Genomic DNA, 14,214 nt, shown 5'->3' with positions numbered 1-14,214 from the left:
TTATGTGATGAAATACGGAAATAACGAAACGAACAGTAGTCAGACTCAAAATTATATTTAAAGAAAAGTAACTGAGAGCAGAAATGGAATCAGGTGCCAAGGAGAAGTTAACATACCCTGTTGATCAGTGTGCAATTTAAATACAATTTGTATGAAAAAGACTTCAGTCCGCATTTGAAAGCTTGAATTCTTTTAAATGAGCCTTCATAAATATACACGAAGTGAATCCAAAACAGCTATCAAGCTAAAATAAAACTTAATTTATTATTACAGATTGCAAGCAGAGCAAGGTCCTTCGAAAAAATCAAAGATGGGTTAAGGTGCAATGGATGTGCAGCTCTTAAAAACAAACCCCTTTAAAGTATCTACTCACATCTTCCTAAAATAACTATCTCGTTAATTTCTATTTTATAGAAATTGCCTGGACTATGATCTGGTTGTGTGAAATCAAAGTTCCGGATGGTGACGTATTGACCCACCACCGGACGCCTGCACTGATACCGGAACACTCTGGAGTATCCTGGGAGTCTGATGTCGTCACATCGAACGGCGCCATAGTTAATGAAATCCCACTGATTCTTACTGACGTAGGTCCCAAGGTATCGCAGATTATGAGGCATGTAAGCTAAAACATTGCTTGCAAATGTTTAAAGAAACAATCTTTTTCTGAACATTCAGTCAAATTTGAAATACAATTATAGTTAGTCAAAAAGAAAGCTTTTGTACATTGAGAAAAGATAAATATAAATTTGAAAATATATGACCACAAAAAACGCAACAAAATTTTAAGAAAAGGGAGATTAAATAATTATATGTATAAAAATAATGAAGATATGATTTCTTTATTTTCTTAAAAGGACTAAGGTCAAAGATGAAATAAATTAGAAATTTAGCTTACTGGCATATCTGTAAAGGAGTATAGCATGAACTTCAATATGTTCCTGCAGATTTACTTGATACCACGGCTTCAACAAAGGTCGGTTAGAAAGAAACGAATTCTTAGTACCTTAAATTAAAAAAAAACACTAGATTAATGTCTTTATAAATAAGTTAACTTGTGAAGGGAAAAAGAGATCAATAAACAATTTGAGCTAATTACCAATGAAACCGTCTACTGCATAATCTGCATTGTTTCCGCCATCCTGTTGAACACTTGTGAAAGGTTTGAATTTTCCAAATTCTCTCAAGTCCCTTTCTTCCTCTATAAAATCAACAGATATCAATTCCTTTAATGTGCTACAAAGACGTAACCCTGATACGGTTTGAAGCTATTTTAAAGAAAATGAACGTAATGATGGCAATTAGCAATTAATTGAATGCATCTTTGCTTATTTCTTGCTTAAGTATTGTTTTGAAAATATTGAATAAAGATGATATGCACCTCAAGACTGTAGAAAATAAAGGCATTATAAAATATCTGGTAGGCTCTGTAAGCTTTGCTTGCAATCTACATTGTATAATTGACTTTTGACATAATCGCTGTTAGATTCCACGAGTGACATTTTTGGTGATTCTTAATATTAAAATTTGTAAATGTACAAACCACACTTTGGGACATTGCATTTTTCTCTGACGCTTGGATACTCCACCAGGCATAAAGGTTCCCCTGATTTGTAAGAGTAGTATTCATAGGCACGGCAGTAATTCTCGTCAAACTCGTGATACGCTCTCCTGCTGTTATGATAAAATGTCTCAGACGACTCTGTCCAAATCAAACACGTCTTTCCGGAAGCGGAAGTATTGGCTCTACCATTGTATGAGTTTCCGTAGTCCGTATCATAATAACATTCACGTTCTGTAAAATAACATAATAAAACATAATTTCATTAGTATGGTGCACTTCAATAAATAACGAGAATGGACTTATTCCACGTTTGAATAACCAAATTAGAACGTTTTAAAATGTTACACAAATGCAATTTTAGACTACAAAAAAATTTTTAAAGACAATGACGTTTTAGGTATTTTTCATGGTCTATTATATATGGATCAAGAACACGATTTTTTCTCTTTTTAAAAATCAAGTCAAACAAGCTGAGCTAGGATGGCTTTAACTAAAATTTTCGTTAAATATAACAAGGGTCATTAATAGGTTCGTGCAATGTGATTTGTGGATTATATTCGACTATTTTCACACACATTTGGCACTGTTAATAGGTTAAAAAATATAAGTATTATTTGCAAAAATCTGTAACTTGTGAAAGATATACCGAATGTCACTAGTCATGCCCGTGGAAACAGTTTCAAAAGAGTATGCGAGGGGAGGGAGGCCCCCCCCCCCAAAAAAAAATCTTAATGACCAAAGATGCTGCATGTGTCCACAAAGGCAAGGTATGGTTATCTCCAAATTTGACCCTTTATTTGGTGTAAAAACCAGAAGACAGTTAAAAATTGTGATAGAAACAAGCACTCATTTTGATTTAAAACTTACACAGAGGACACAAAAGGGTTAAAAGAAAGACAATTTCCCAAATTTTCTCAATACTGGTGGAATTTCTTCAAATTTGAGATAGTTTTAACTTGAAAAAACATAGCACACAAGCTATATGAGATTTTATGCACAACATGCTTCTGATAAAAGTGTATGAAATATATTAAGGCAGATAGTGAAGCTTGTGAAACAAAATGTGCCGTAAAATCTATGAAACTTTGCATAAAAAGAAGAAAATTAGGATATTGACATATTGTCTGACCTTCCTGAACACTATAAATCCCGTAACAAGAACAAATACTTATTTTGTGACGGGGGTGATAATAATTTTTTTATTGATAAACTGTTGTCATTTGAAAAGACACCCTAAACTAGAGACCAAAAGGGGTCTTAGCCTATCTTGTCCTTTGGTAGAGAGCCTAGCTGGCATACAAACTGAAAATATGTTGTCATTAACACTCTAGGCATAGAGGCTGCATTACTAAAACTTATTAGAATAAAAATGCAAATAAGAGTCACTTTAGATCAATTAAAGTTTTTTTTTAATAAAAATTGCCCATGGATAAATAGGTTAATGGCACCTTGTGCAATTCAATTAAAATACAATGCAGAAAGAACATTTCAATTTGAGACATAATTACGATTTTAGGGACTTAAAATAATGGTCGTTTTGGAGCGTGATTCGTTTATGTCAGATTTCTAGTAAAAGATAAGCATTTGTTCTATAAAACAATGCAAATGGTTATTTAGAAATATCACATCCCATCAGGTATTTCTAATCTGGAAAAAATATCAGATATGAATTATATAATCATACATATAGATAAACATATAAAGTATTTGATTCTATATTGTTGTGCAAAGAAGATTGCAAAACAACATACATGTATTTGAGAAGTGGTGTAATTCAGTTGTGGATGCTAAAAAATTCCAACAAATGAAAATTTCGTATATCGCCGACGTATTTTCAATTAATAATAGTTTTTTTTTTTTATAATTCTTATGTCGACAAGATATATCCCGGTGTGCTTGAAATAAATGATACCTATTATTAGTCCATTATTTACACACTGAATTGACAATGGATTTTCCGTTATCTCTCGATAATGACATGGAGCGCATGGCATGTGTGTCCGGTCGGCAGGGGATGCCCACTCCTCCATGGCACCTGATCCCACCTCTGACGTTTTGTAGATCCGTGTTTGCTCTGCTCCTATTTTGCATTCTTTTATGGACTTCTGACTTGAATACTCGCCATATAATTCATCACAGAATCTGACATATCTGTACATATTTGGATATTATACCGTATAAGTGGAAATTTTAGCGAGACGCAAATTTAGCGATTTAACCTTAAAAATGGGTAATTTATTTTTAGCGAGATGTAATTTTAGCAATTTTTAAAAAGCTCTCTAAAGAACATATTACAAATATTTATTAATTAGGATATAAAAATACTAATACGGTAAAAAAAGATGTTTATGGTGTCTAACAATGAAGCTTTGTGATAAACATGATGACTTTAACTCTTCAATCATCAACATTCATTACTTATGCAAAAATATATCCTGATCACCTGCTAACCGGGTTTAAATCTCTCAGTTGATTTGATAAGCTAGAGCATGCTGCACTTGATATGTACAATTTCTAAAACGAGGTAGGTTATTGACAAACAAGTTGTTGAAATAAGAACATCAGCTGTCTCGTTAAAAGTCATCATTTTGTTAGATCTTCGGTCAACACAATGACCCTAGCAGCATATACAATCTTCCATTAAGTCAAATACTTACTGCCGTTTTTCATTAAGTCAAATACAATGAATTATCGCAGTTTTTTATGGTAATTTTAAGGTCATTATTTAAACAATGAATTGTTTAAATGACTTCCCAGCTTGAATACCGTTTGTTATTTCCATTTCTTTCAAATAGTTATTTTGTCGATCATGAAATGGAAGAACAGAGTTCCAAGTAGCCTGTAAACTGGTTTTCTTTTAGAAGAACTAGGGTGTGTGACCTTTCGGTTTAGGCCTATTTGAAAGCCAAGGAAAATTTGGATGTTTATAAATAGGTGTCGTATATATATTGCTCACTATGCCTATTAAATGGGTCCACACAAGGAGAATTGACACCTATATATAGATTTGTTGACCCACCTTTAAAAAATGGTTAGGTTAATTTTTTAGGTAATTGGATTTATTAAATTAATTCCTGTCAATATGATTAGCTGCTTTTAAATTATTGTTGACAATCCAAAATTTATATAGTTTAAATGACTTTAAGTAAATTGTAAACTTGAGCTTGAATACTTTACTGTGGAGTTTGCTGAATAAGTCGTTTAATTATTTCCATATTCTGTATTTCTTTCAAATATTTTAAAAGTTTTATATTCTGCACCTTTTACTTCTGAACCTCTCTTGTCATGTATATATACAATAAACGCTATAAAACATATCAAAGTGGGAGTTTAAATAGTTTACCTTTTGGTATTTGTGGGTATTGTTAAATCTATATAATTAAGTGTAATTACCGTATGGTTTATAATAGCAATACGCTATGCCAACTGAATCATTAAATGCCGTTGTATTAAACAAGGGCAGTGTCCCCTTATACTCCCATTTATCGTTCTCATTGTTCATGTAGAAATAATCCTGCTGTACAAACATAGATTCTACCTCCTGGCAACCGTCTGCTGACTGACTCTGTAAAATAAAAACGGGAAAGATAACTAACAGTAATCGATCCCAGACTATTTTTCAACAATATAAATCTATAAAGAGGGCAAATACGTATAACATGGACCCCTGGAAAATTCAGAGGTGGGATCACGAGTGCCTAGGAGGAGAAAAAAAATCCCCTGTCGACAGGTCATACCCTCCATGAGTCCTATGTATTACCAGGTAGACGGAACATTACGTTGTTAAAATCAGTATATATATAAATAAAGGTCTAACAATAGCTATGGAACAAGTCAGCGAACCAATGATAAAAAATATTTGCCAACGAAATCTTTATAACATCATAGAACGAGGTGGGTTCTTGAAATCCCTGGAAGATCAACTTATCTGTTAGTAACCTGTCTCGGTTTAAAAACGGTTTGTTCTCGAAACGTGTTCTTGAGTATCGGATGAGTTGGAAGAAGTAAATTAAGTAAATATTTTGCCATCTATATACTAATTCAGAAGAAATTATTAGGTAAAGTTTTAGTAAATATCTATGTTGTTGATATACCGAATTTTCTTTGAAGCCGAAGTAACTTACAACAGTCAATAAATGAAAGCATTGAGGTATGTTATGACAAATTGTAAAGTAAAACTTATATTGACGGTATATTGTGAATAGCAATTCATTGGATAAAAGATTACTTTATATAGGTCATTATTGTCCATGATATAAAAATTATCAGCATTTACCTGAAACAGAACAAACGGGAATTCTGATGGTAGTTTTATTGATGTCCGGTAATCTTCATCTTCTCTACAACAAAATTTCAGCATCAGACTCATGTTGTTTCCGGTCTCCCCTGGAATAACGCCCCCTATATCCTGCAGTGTAAACTGATAACCAGATATTGTCAAGCTGCCATTAGAAAACCCTGTGAATAAGAATAAGATATAGTTCATTCTTATAAATAAAAGATCTCGTTCAATTGAAAAAGGGAACATTTCCTGTCAGGCATTTTATTGACGAAAAATAATTAACTTATAGATTTTATTAATTATTACATTTTCTGATTAAGTAGGGAAGATTGCATCCACTGTTAGAAAGTGCTTTAAAGTTAAAGGTTCACCTTTAATCAACCGGAGAATTTATTTTACCAACTGGTAAAGATTTAAAGTTTTACCAACTGTTCTAACCTGGTACATGCTATGACACCAGAAAAGACAAATTCTTTTTAAGGAAAAATCATATACGAAGGCTGTTCAATAAAGAAAGTCCTCAGTTCTCAGAAAGAAACAAAAAGCTTTTTAATGATTTAATCTTAATGATTTCACATAAATATTGTCTTTTAATCTAAACATATGCCCGAAACATTTTTATCCAATTTCTGATTGTTTTTAGAACACATTTTTGAATATGGTCATTGGAATACTGGAATATAGCAGATCCTATAATTTCTTCGACTTGTTTCTTCTTTCTGAAAGGTGTTTTTTTCAAGTTTGGAAAATGAAACAAATCAAAGGGTTAAAGATCTGGCGAATATTGTTGGTGCGACAAAACATTGACGTTCTGTTAACCCCCCCCCACCCCCCAACCCCAAACTCCTTTACTCTTCAGGGCGTGTGAGTTTGGAAGCTGTCATGAAGAAATTAAATGTAATGGATTTCTGATTCCTGGTCCTTCCTCTCATAAACATTCTGATTTTTGGGGGGCAAACATTTTGCTTCCTAGACTTCTCCAAAAATTGAACTGCCTCCCCAAATGAAAATTTGAACAACATGACCTCTAATATTTAAGAAAAAGGCATATAAAACTGTCCTTGTGCTCTTGCAATTCTTTGCTCTTCACAGACCTTTGCTGTTTTTGTCAAGTGCATCTTATTATTAATTTGTTTTGATGGTTTAAAGCAATGGATTCAAGTTTCAGTATCTGTCTGAATTTCAGACAAAGATGGAAAACTACAATTTCTGATTTTTTAAAATAATTGTTTAGATATTCTTACACGCTGTCGTTTTCACTCTTTTTTCAAAACATAGGGTGACCATTGGGTATCAAACTATTTGACAGTCAAATGTTTCTTTAAAACAATGTGAACTATCACCAAAATGATGCCTATCAAATTTGCTGTGTGTTTTAAAGTCAATCAAACATCATCAGTGATAATTTGTTGAATTTTGGCAAACAATACATTGGTTGTTGCAAGTCCTTTTCGCCAAGGAGGGTACCCATTTTCGATGCCCATTATATAATTTTTGTTCATTGAAATCCACCTGCTCATGTGTCTATAAAACAGACATTGGTTGCTGTAAATTTCGCATATATAAGTGAGTATTTCTTTTTGGTTCATAACAAGTTTAAAAGCAGCTTTAATGGAGCGTTTAATTTCACTCTACTTTGCTGATTCTCTACCATTTATTTCTAATGCAGTGTCTCGAATAGCTTTGTTTTCCAGCTGCTCTTAATGAAACTATGTGATGAAAAGTGGTCACATAAACTGTAATTAATTCATTAAAGATTCAATCATGAGAGAAAGTGAAGTTTAATGTCAATGATTTCTATGCTGTATGTCAAAGAGGTCAGGACATTATTTATTAAACAGCCCCTGTATCTGTTTTTTTTGCTTTCTTTTGTTTTTATTGCACGAGGCAAAACATCATGAATACAACGCATTTAATTTCACTTACAGGACCTGTGTTCTGTAAACATACTGACGAGATATTACTAATAATAAATTCAACTAGCTTACCTTGAGGGCATATGTTGCTGAAACTGTATATACAGTACTGCCCTTTGGGCCACTCAGTTGTTGTTTCATTGTCATCTCCTTGATCACTGGTTCGATTTTTCACACAAAAGTTCATTTGAATAGCACGATAATAGTAAGGTCCCAGTATGTTTGGCTCTATGATGCCATTGAGGAGGTCTGGGTCTTTAGTGTTCCAGTACTGTCGTTGGGCGGAGTCCGGGAGAGTCAGGTTAATGTAAGATAAGGTCCAGCCTCTGTCTTCAGTCTCAGGACAACCGAACATTGAGGCAGGGAGGGCATATGTCCCATCTGGCCAGTTGCTGTTCTGAAAACCTGCAAATAAAGGTTTTAAAAGACTCTTAAATCTTGAAATGTTAAATTTTATAGACTTTTAATGTAATTCTGTGATATTTTTTCCTTTAGATATATAAACAGTTGAGCATTCTTAATAAATATTTAATACATATTTTTATTTACCATTTTACTAATTATTTCTTTGATTCTTTAGCTTTATAGCCCTCGTTAATCTAAACGTCCGCAATCAAACTCGAAAACGAGAGTGAGGGTACACACTACACAGCATCGAAAAAATAGCGAAAAGTGATCCACTTGTGCACCCAGCCTCCATGATAGCATTATGCCTAAGGATTGTTTTCTCTGGCAAAATTTCCAATCGGGAATGTTTTATTTGTCATCATGTATTTTGATACATCTTTGCAATGTTCATCTTTCGTCTATTATTTATTAAAGGGTTATAATATATCTGATTAATTTATATTAATGGGTACTTTTTAAAAAGAAAAAAAAAACAATTGGGGAGTGCATTGCTATAATATATTGTGCTTGTTTTGACATCCATTTTTGATTTGTTAAAGATAAATCTTACTATAGTTTGAGCGCAGAGTGTATTCTATGATATATTGTTGCTTTATTTGATTGCAAACACCAAGGTAACATAAAGTTTGAAGATAACAGACTAATGGCACACAAGCCAATGTAAAATTTTCTGAATGTGATATATTCTTTAAAATTCGTTACATTTAATGAATTTAGAAAAAAACCCATTATCATTAATTCACCATTTACACTTCCAATTCAGCAGCTGACCTAAATTCAATTTACTGTTGAGACACCAATTTTTTTGTTGTATGGTCATAAATTTACATCTACAAAATCTGTTATAATGCTCGAGTATAAAGCGACCCATTAATATTGCATTAGACCATGCAATCACCTTTCGGACCCTGACCGTGCTTGGTACTATTGAAAACACGATTTAATAGATCATTATTTCAGATATTTATGTTCCATCTTATTTTCAAATTTTCGAATAAATAATTTCAAGAACTGCGATATCGGTTTATCTGATGAAATAATGTCAGATATCATCGGTTTTGTCACATCAAATGTCTACTGATTATATCTATCTTAAGATATTTGAACAATAATTTTCTGATGGTTATCATAAAAATCAAATTACATTGAAGAACGTTTAACGAGCACCATGCGTACGGTCATTGACACGTGCGCATTTTTTTTATTTTCATTTACATTCAATTTAGCAGATTTTTAAAGTGTTCCAACTTTTCATAGTATAATCACTGACGGAAAAATGTTGTCAAGAGATATTGTGATTATTGCAGCACGGAGAACGGGGCTCCTCTATACATATAAGTATAGGGATTGAGAAGTTTTTTCTTCAGAATTAAAGGTTAACTACACTGTATACATAAAAAAGATACCGTATAGCGGGTTATTTAAGCGGGGTGTTAATATTGGCTTATTTTGGCGTTTTGATTACAGCCCGCTAAAATTTTAAACGCTAAAATATTCAGTACTCTTCTAAGTGTTCATTTACAAAGAGCTGAAAACTTGTGTCCGCTAAAATAAATTAGGCCAAAAAATTATTGGCATACCTTAGAGCAGGCAAAACGCCAAATTTTACACCCGCCAAGAAAGCCCCCTATACGGTAATACATCAAAATGTTCTTTCCCTTTATAAATTACAATATACACAATGTATTAACTTCCATGAAGTACATCTTTTTAATATATAAAGTTGCTTATCAATTATCCTTAAAAATAACGACAGGTCCCTTAATTTAGAACATTAAATTTTACTTATCGCATAAAACGGACGGTGCACAGGTTGCGTTATATACCTATTTAGTCAAAATATATTTTGCCGATAGGTGATCTATGTGTCTGATTTTAATTTATATTTTATGCAGTGTGGCAACGCACTTTGAAAAAATTACGCACTTTGAAAAAATTTTTCAAAGTTATTTTTCCTCAACGCACTTTGAAAAATTTGTTCAAAGTGCGTTAAGAATGCATATAAACATTTTTTACCATGGAGGCATTTAACGCACTTTGAAAAAAATATATGTATGAATATAAAAATTCTTGACTTAGATTTTAGTAATGGAGGAAATCAAATTGTAATAATTGTATCTTTCGAAAAACATAATTAAATTTACATGAACTCATTTAACCTCATTGAGAACAAGGAGAAGACGAGTGCTCTCACAGGTGCATGTACATAGCCGTCGGTAGCAAATAAAAGTTGACCCCACAGTTAAGCCCCAATTTTTAATGCATACATGTATAAATTATGTATATCTTTGCAAAATATTAATGTGCCTACATGTAACCCCACTTTCCGGTACTGATGCCTATGCTACACCCAAATGCATGTATATGTGTTTGCATAACTGGTATGACGTTGAAAACTTTCAATAAATTAAAGTTTACATAAAATACATGCAAACTTGAAAAAAAAAATTAAGTACAGTAAAGCATTTAAGCGAGAAAGAATTTTCAAAGTATGAAAAAATCAAAATCGCTCACTTTCACATCCTGAAGTGACCTCTTCACAGAAGAGTTATCAAACAGGTTCAATTATTTACCATACCTAAGATTTGCAGGAATGTTGATCCATTTTTTTCAAAGTGCGTTAATATGGTCCATATTAACGCACTTTGAAATGAAATTTTATTTTTTCAGAGTGCGTTGACTTGGTCCCAAAATTTAACGCACTTTGAAAAATTTTTTCAAAGTGCGTAATTTTTCAAAGTGCGTTGTAACAATGCAGCCATCAGTTATTTAAAGAATTGATAAAGTTCAAAAGGGTATCGTTTTTGATCAATTTTCATCTTACTCGAAGCTAAGACTAGCCAAGACTAATTCCCAATGTTGTTTTTTTCCCGGGCGACAATTCATAACTATATCAAATGTTCTCTTGTTTATAATAGAAACACCTTAAAGGGCGAAACTCGTTATACTGTACCAAAAGGAAAATGTGTAGAAGAATGCGCATATTTTGTTTTGTTATCTGTGGCATATATTAGTATTACGAGTTACCCATTCATTGGAGAAACAGTTGTCTATGATATCAAAATATATAAATTTTTATTTATCTGACTTCAACGTTTTCAATAAAAGCTATTTGAAATTTTAGAGGATCCACGTCTGATTTACACCGCTTCTAGAATATTATAGCCCAGAACGTCTGTAGTTTTTTTCCTTCTAGAAGTGTAAGAAGAATAAATAAAAGCTTGTTAGGACCTTTTTTGGACCCAGCAATGTTATTAATTAGGTTTTTTTATAAAGTGTTGGAATCTAGTACATGCATAGGGTAAACAATCTTACCTTGGTTCAATGGTATCACTTAGTATACCTTGTTCACTGTTAAAATTATTAAGCATCAAATGTGACCATGAATAATTTCTTCCGTAGTTTGTTTGTTTCAAAATGCAGCTTTAAGAATGATTCTTACAAACAAAGACGCTATCGCTAATTACATGCCTTGTCTATCATTATTGTTGATATAGTCACTCTAGATAACTTTTACATCCCCTCCAGGTTAATAAGAAGGAAGGGGATATAGATAGATTGTATTGCATTTTGCCTGTTTTTAACGAATCTTTAATATGTATCACAAACACAAAATTCATTCTGACATGTTCGGGCCTTCTTTTTCATATTCAGCCCTATGTTTGACAGAATTCATAACTGTACTTAAAGTTCAAAAATGTTGAATGATTAGGAACATTCCGCTTTTACATAGGTACTATAAATTAATGAAATCTATGTCGAAATATACCGAGTATACAACCCTTATCTATCTTTATGTATTGAAATTCATGAGACAATTCAGGATAGCATACCCGAAGCTTCTCCATCATATCTGGCATGTAGTGCAAAACTTGACTTTAGTACACTTGTGAAATAACGTATATATAAACGTATGAATTCTTTTTAATACACATATCTCATAAAAAACGAATATGTTATTCTTATTTCTGCAAACAGAATAATAAATAGATTTTTTTTTCATTTGTTGATATGTTATTCCATAACTGTGCACCTTGATTGTGAAGCTACTTTTTTACTCAAAATTTTCTTTTCGTTGATGATTGCAATTAAAGCACAGAGTGTGAATCATTTCTATGTAGCACAAAGAGAACCTAGGGATTTCATACCTTTAAAATTAGTTTGATAATAAAATGCACCTATTCAATGTAATCCATTACAACATTTCATCATCAATACTCCAGCTTTTCAAACAACTGTGGGTTAATGGTTCTCATCGGAAGCTGCTTCAGGACTAGTTTTTGAAGATACTCTGTTTCAATGCTAGTTCTTGTTACATATCACAAATCAGGGGATAAAGATAATAGTTTATCCAGGGCAGAATAATGTACAAATTAATAAAAACAAATACTAATTACTCTCTCTTATTAAGAGATCTAAAGTTTCAACTTGTGTAAATATTAGAGCACCATAGCTTTGGTCTCGCACAAATGTTACATTTATTCAGGGGACAGCTTTTTCTACATAAATATTCGCAATGGACCAAATTTCTAAAGAATATTATGGAACGTTCATTAAGCAATATTTTTAAAGAGGAAATACAAATTTGGTTAATTAAAACTTCCGTAATAGACCTAACAGCTATATTTTATTAACAGAAAATCTTAAGCATGTTTTCCTGCTGTCTAGATGTCTAAACCAATGTTTTTTTTTAATTGTATGTACTCACGTTTTTCACAGAAAAATCCATAATAGTTTGAGGAACAGTTACAATGGCAGCTAGTTAAATCCAGGGTACCAGCGTTCTGACATTCAACGAAGGGACAAACTGTAGAAACAACAAAATATCTCTAATTATCATGCCTCATGCATAAAAGTCTACAATACTCAATCAAAATCTCTAATAATCATAATTTATCGTCATCAGGCATAGAAGTTTTGGGTGTTTTGTGCCTCACAATTTTCCAAGGCTTTTGATGGTTTTTTAAAAATAAAATTATCTCTTCATTGTACTGAACATATTTAACATTCTCGCTATCTCTCTCTTTGATGATAATATAAAACTTTGCATATTTCTATGAAGTGATAGCGATATTCAAATATATATTATCAAAAATTCATAAAAACCTACCTGGTTGTTCCCATTCGGACACAATATAGCCAGATCCAAGATAAACGAGCCCCAAACTCAGAATTACTGCCAGCATCTTTAAATTCTGTCCTCAGGACAATTGTTCTGAAACAGAACCAGAGCAGAGAAAATTTACCGAATAATTGTTCCACTTAAATAAATTGCTCGTTTAAAACATTGTAATTAAATGTGTATAGTACTAAATACATTTAACGAAATTCACGTCCAGTGGAGCCAATACTATAGTGATGAATAATTTAATGACAATTTTGTCAATAACATAATGAGCATATTTCTCATAGGAGGGGTGATATAACAATTCAAATTTTATCTGCAAGCTGCGGTTGGGTAAATCCAATGTTCCATTAACTTAAATGTGTGGCTAATACAAAGTGTGGACGATGTTCAACTGCTAAATGTAGAAGGTGCGTCCAATGCTGATCTTTCTTACCTCAGAAAATGGTCTAAGTAAAGTCGCATTTAGGTTGCAATCCATTTCAAAGGAGAGGAACTACTATGTAATACAGGGCAAAAGATCTATTTAATTTAAGAAAACTTTTGCTTATATTCTTTTTCTAATTTCAAAGCTTGATATTTATATTTAAAATAATGTGCATTTAATTTGGTCACAAAAGCATATTAAGTCAAACGGGTTTCGGGATAAATAAAGTTTTCATGCTTTATTTTATGTTTTTGTAGATAAATGTTTATTTAGATCAACAACTTAATGCGATTAATAATGAAAAAAGTTAAATGCACAAGCGATTTTCCAGTTGTTACTTCTTTTTTTTTTTTTTTTTTTTTTAAAAAAGGTAAATATGCTCTTACGGTCTTATTAAAAGAAAACATATACATGTATTATATTCATTGATAATTACTTACATATCTTGTTACCTATAACTTAATTTTTGTAATGCATGCATTCAGTTTCAAA

At 32.2% G+C, this 14,214-nt stretch overlaps 1 protein-coding gene across 1 annotated transcript in view; it reads right to left on the bottom strand.

Annotated features, from left to right (window-relative positions):
• Positions 1-13,511, bottom strand: part of LOC134250886 (uncharacterized) — a 31,265-nt gene extending 17,754 nt beyond the window's left edge. Inside the window, exons 1-9 of the mRNA XM_062733245.1 lie at positions 13,281-13,511; positions 12,879-12,977; positions 7,835-8,167; positions 5,841-6,022; positions 4,958-5,129; positions 1,544-1,795; positions 1,100-1,201; positions 899-1,006; positions 374-625 (exon numbers count right to left, since the gene is read on the bottom strand). Of these exons, the coding sequence (XP_062589229.1) occupies positions 374-625; positions 899-1,006; positions 1,100-1,201; positions 1,544-1,795; positions 4,958-5,129; positions 5,841-6,022; positions 7,835-8,167; positions 12,879-12,977; positions 13,281-13,356 (1,576 nt within the window). The 5' untranslated portion in view covers positions 13,357-13,511. The remainder of the gene's footprint in view (positions 1-373; positions 626-898; positions 1,007-1,099; positions 1,202-1,543; positions 1,796-4,957; positions 5,130-5,840; positions 6,023-7,834; positions 8,168-12,878; positions 12,978-13,280) is intronic.
• Positions 13,512-14,214: the final 703 nt, after the last annotated feature.

The sequence above is a fragment of the Saccostrea cucullata genome, unplaced genomic scaffold, assembly GCF_032062105.1.
Source record: "Saccostrea cucullata isolate Sc308-1 unplaced genomic scaffold, CSIRO_AGI_Scuc_v1 ctg15, whole genome shotgun sequence".
Lineage (NCBI taxonomy): Eukaryota > Metazoa > Mollusca > Bivalvia > Ostreida > Ostreidae > Saccostrea > Saccostrea cuccullata.
The sequence above is the reverse complement of the archived record's forward strand: the minus strand, read 5'-3'. Positions and strand labels throughout refer to the sequence as shown.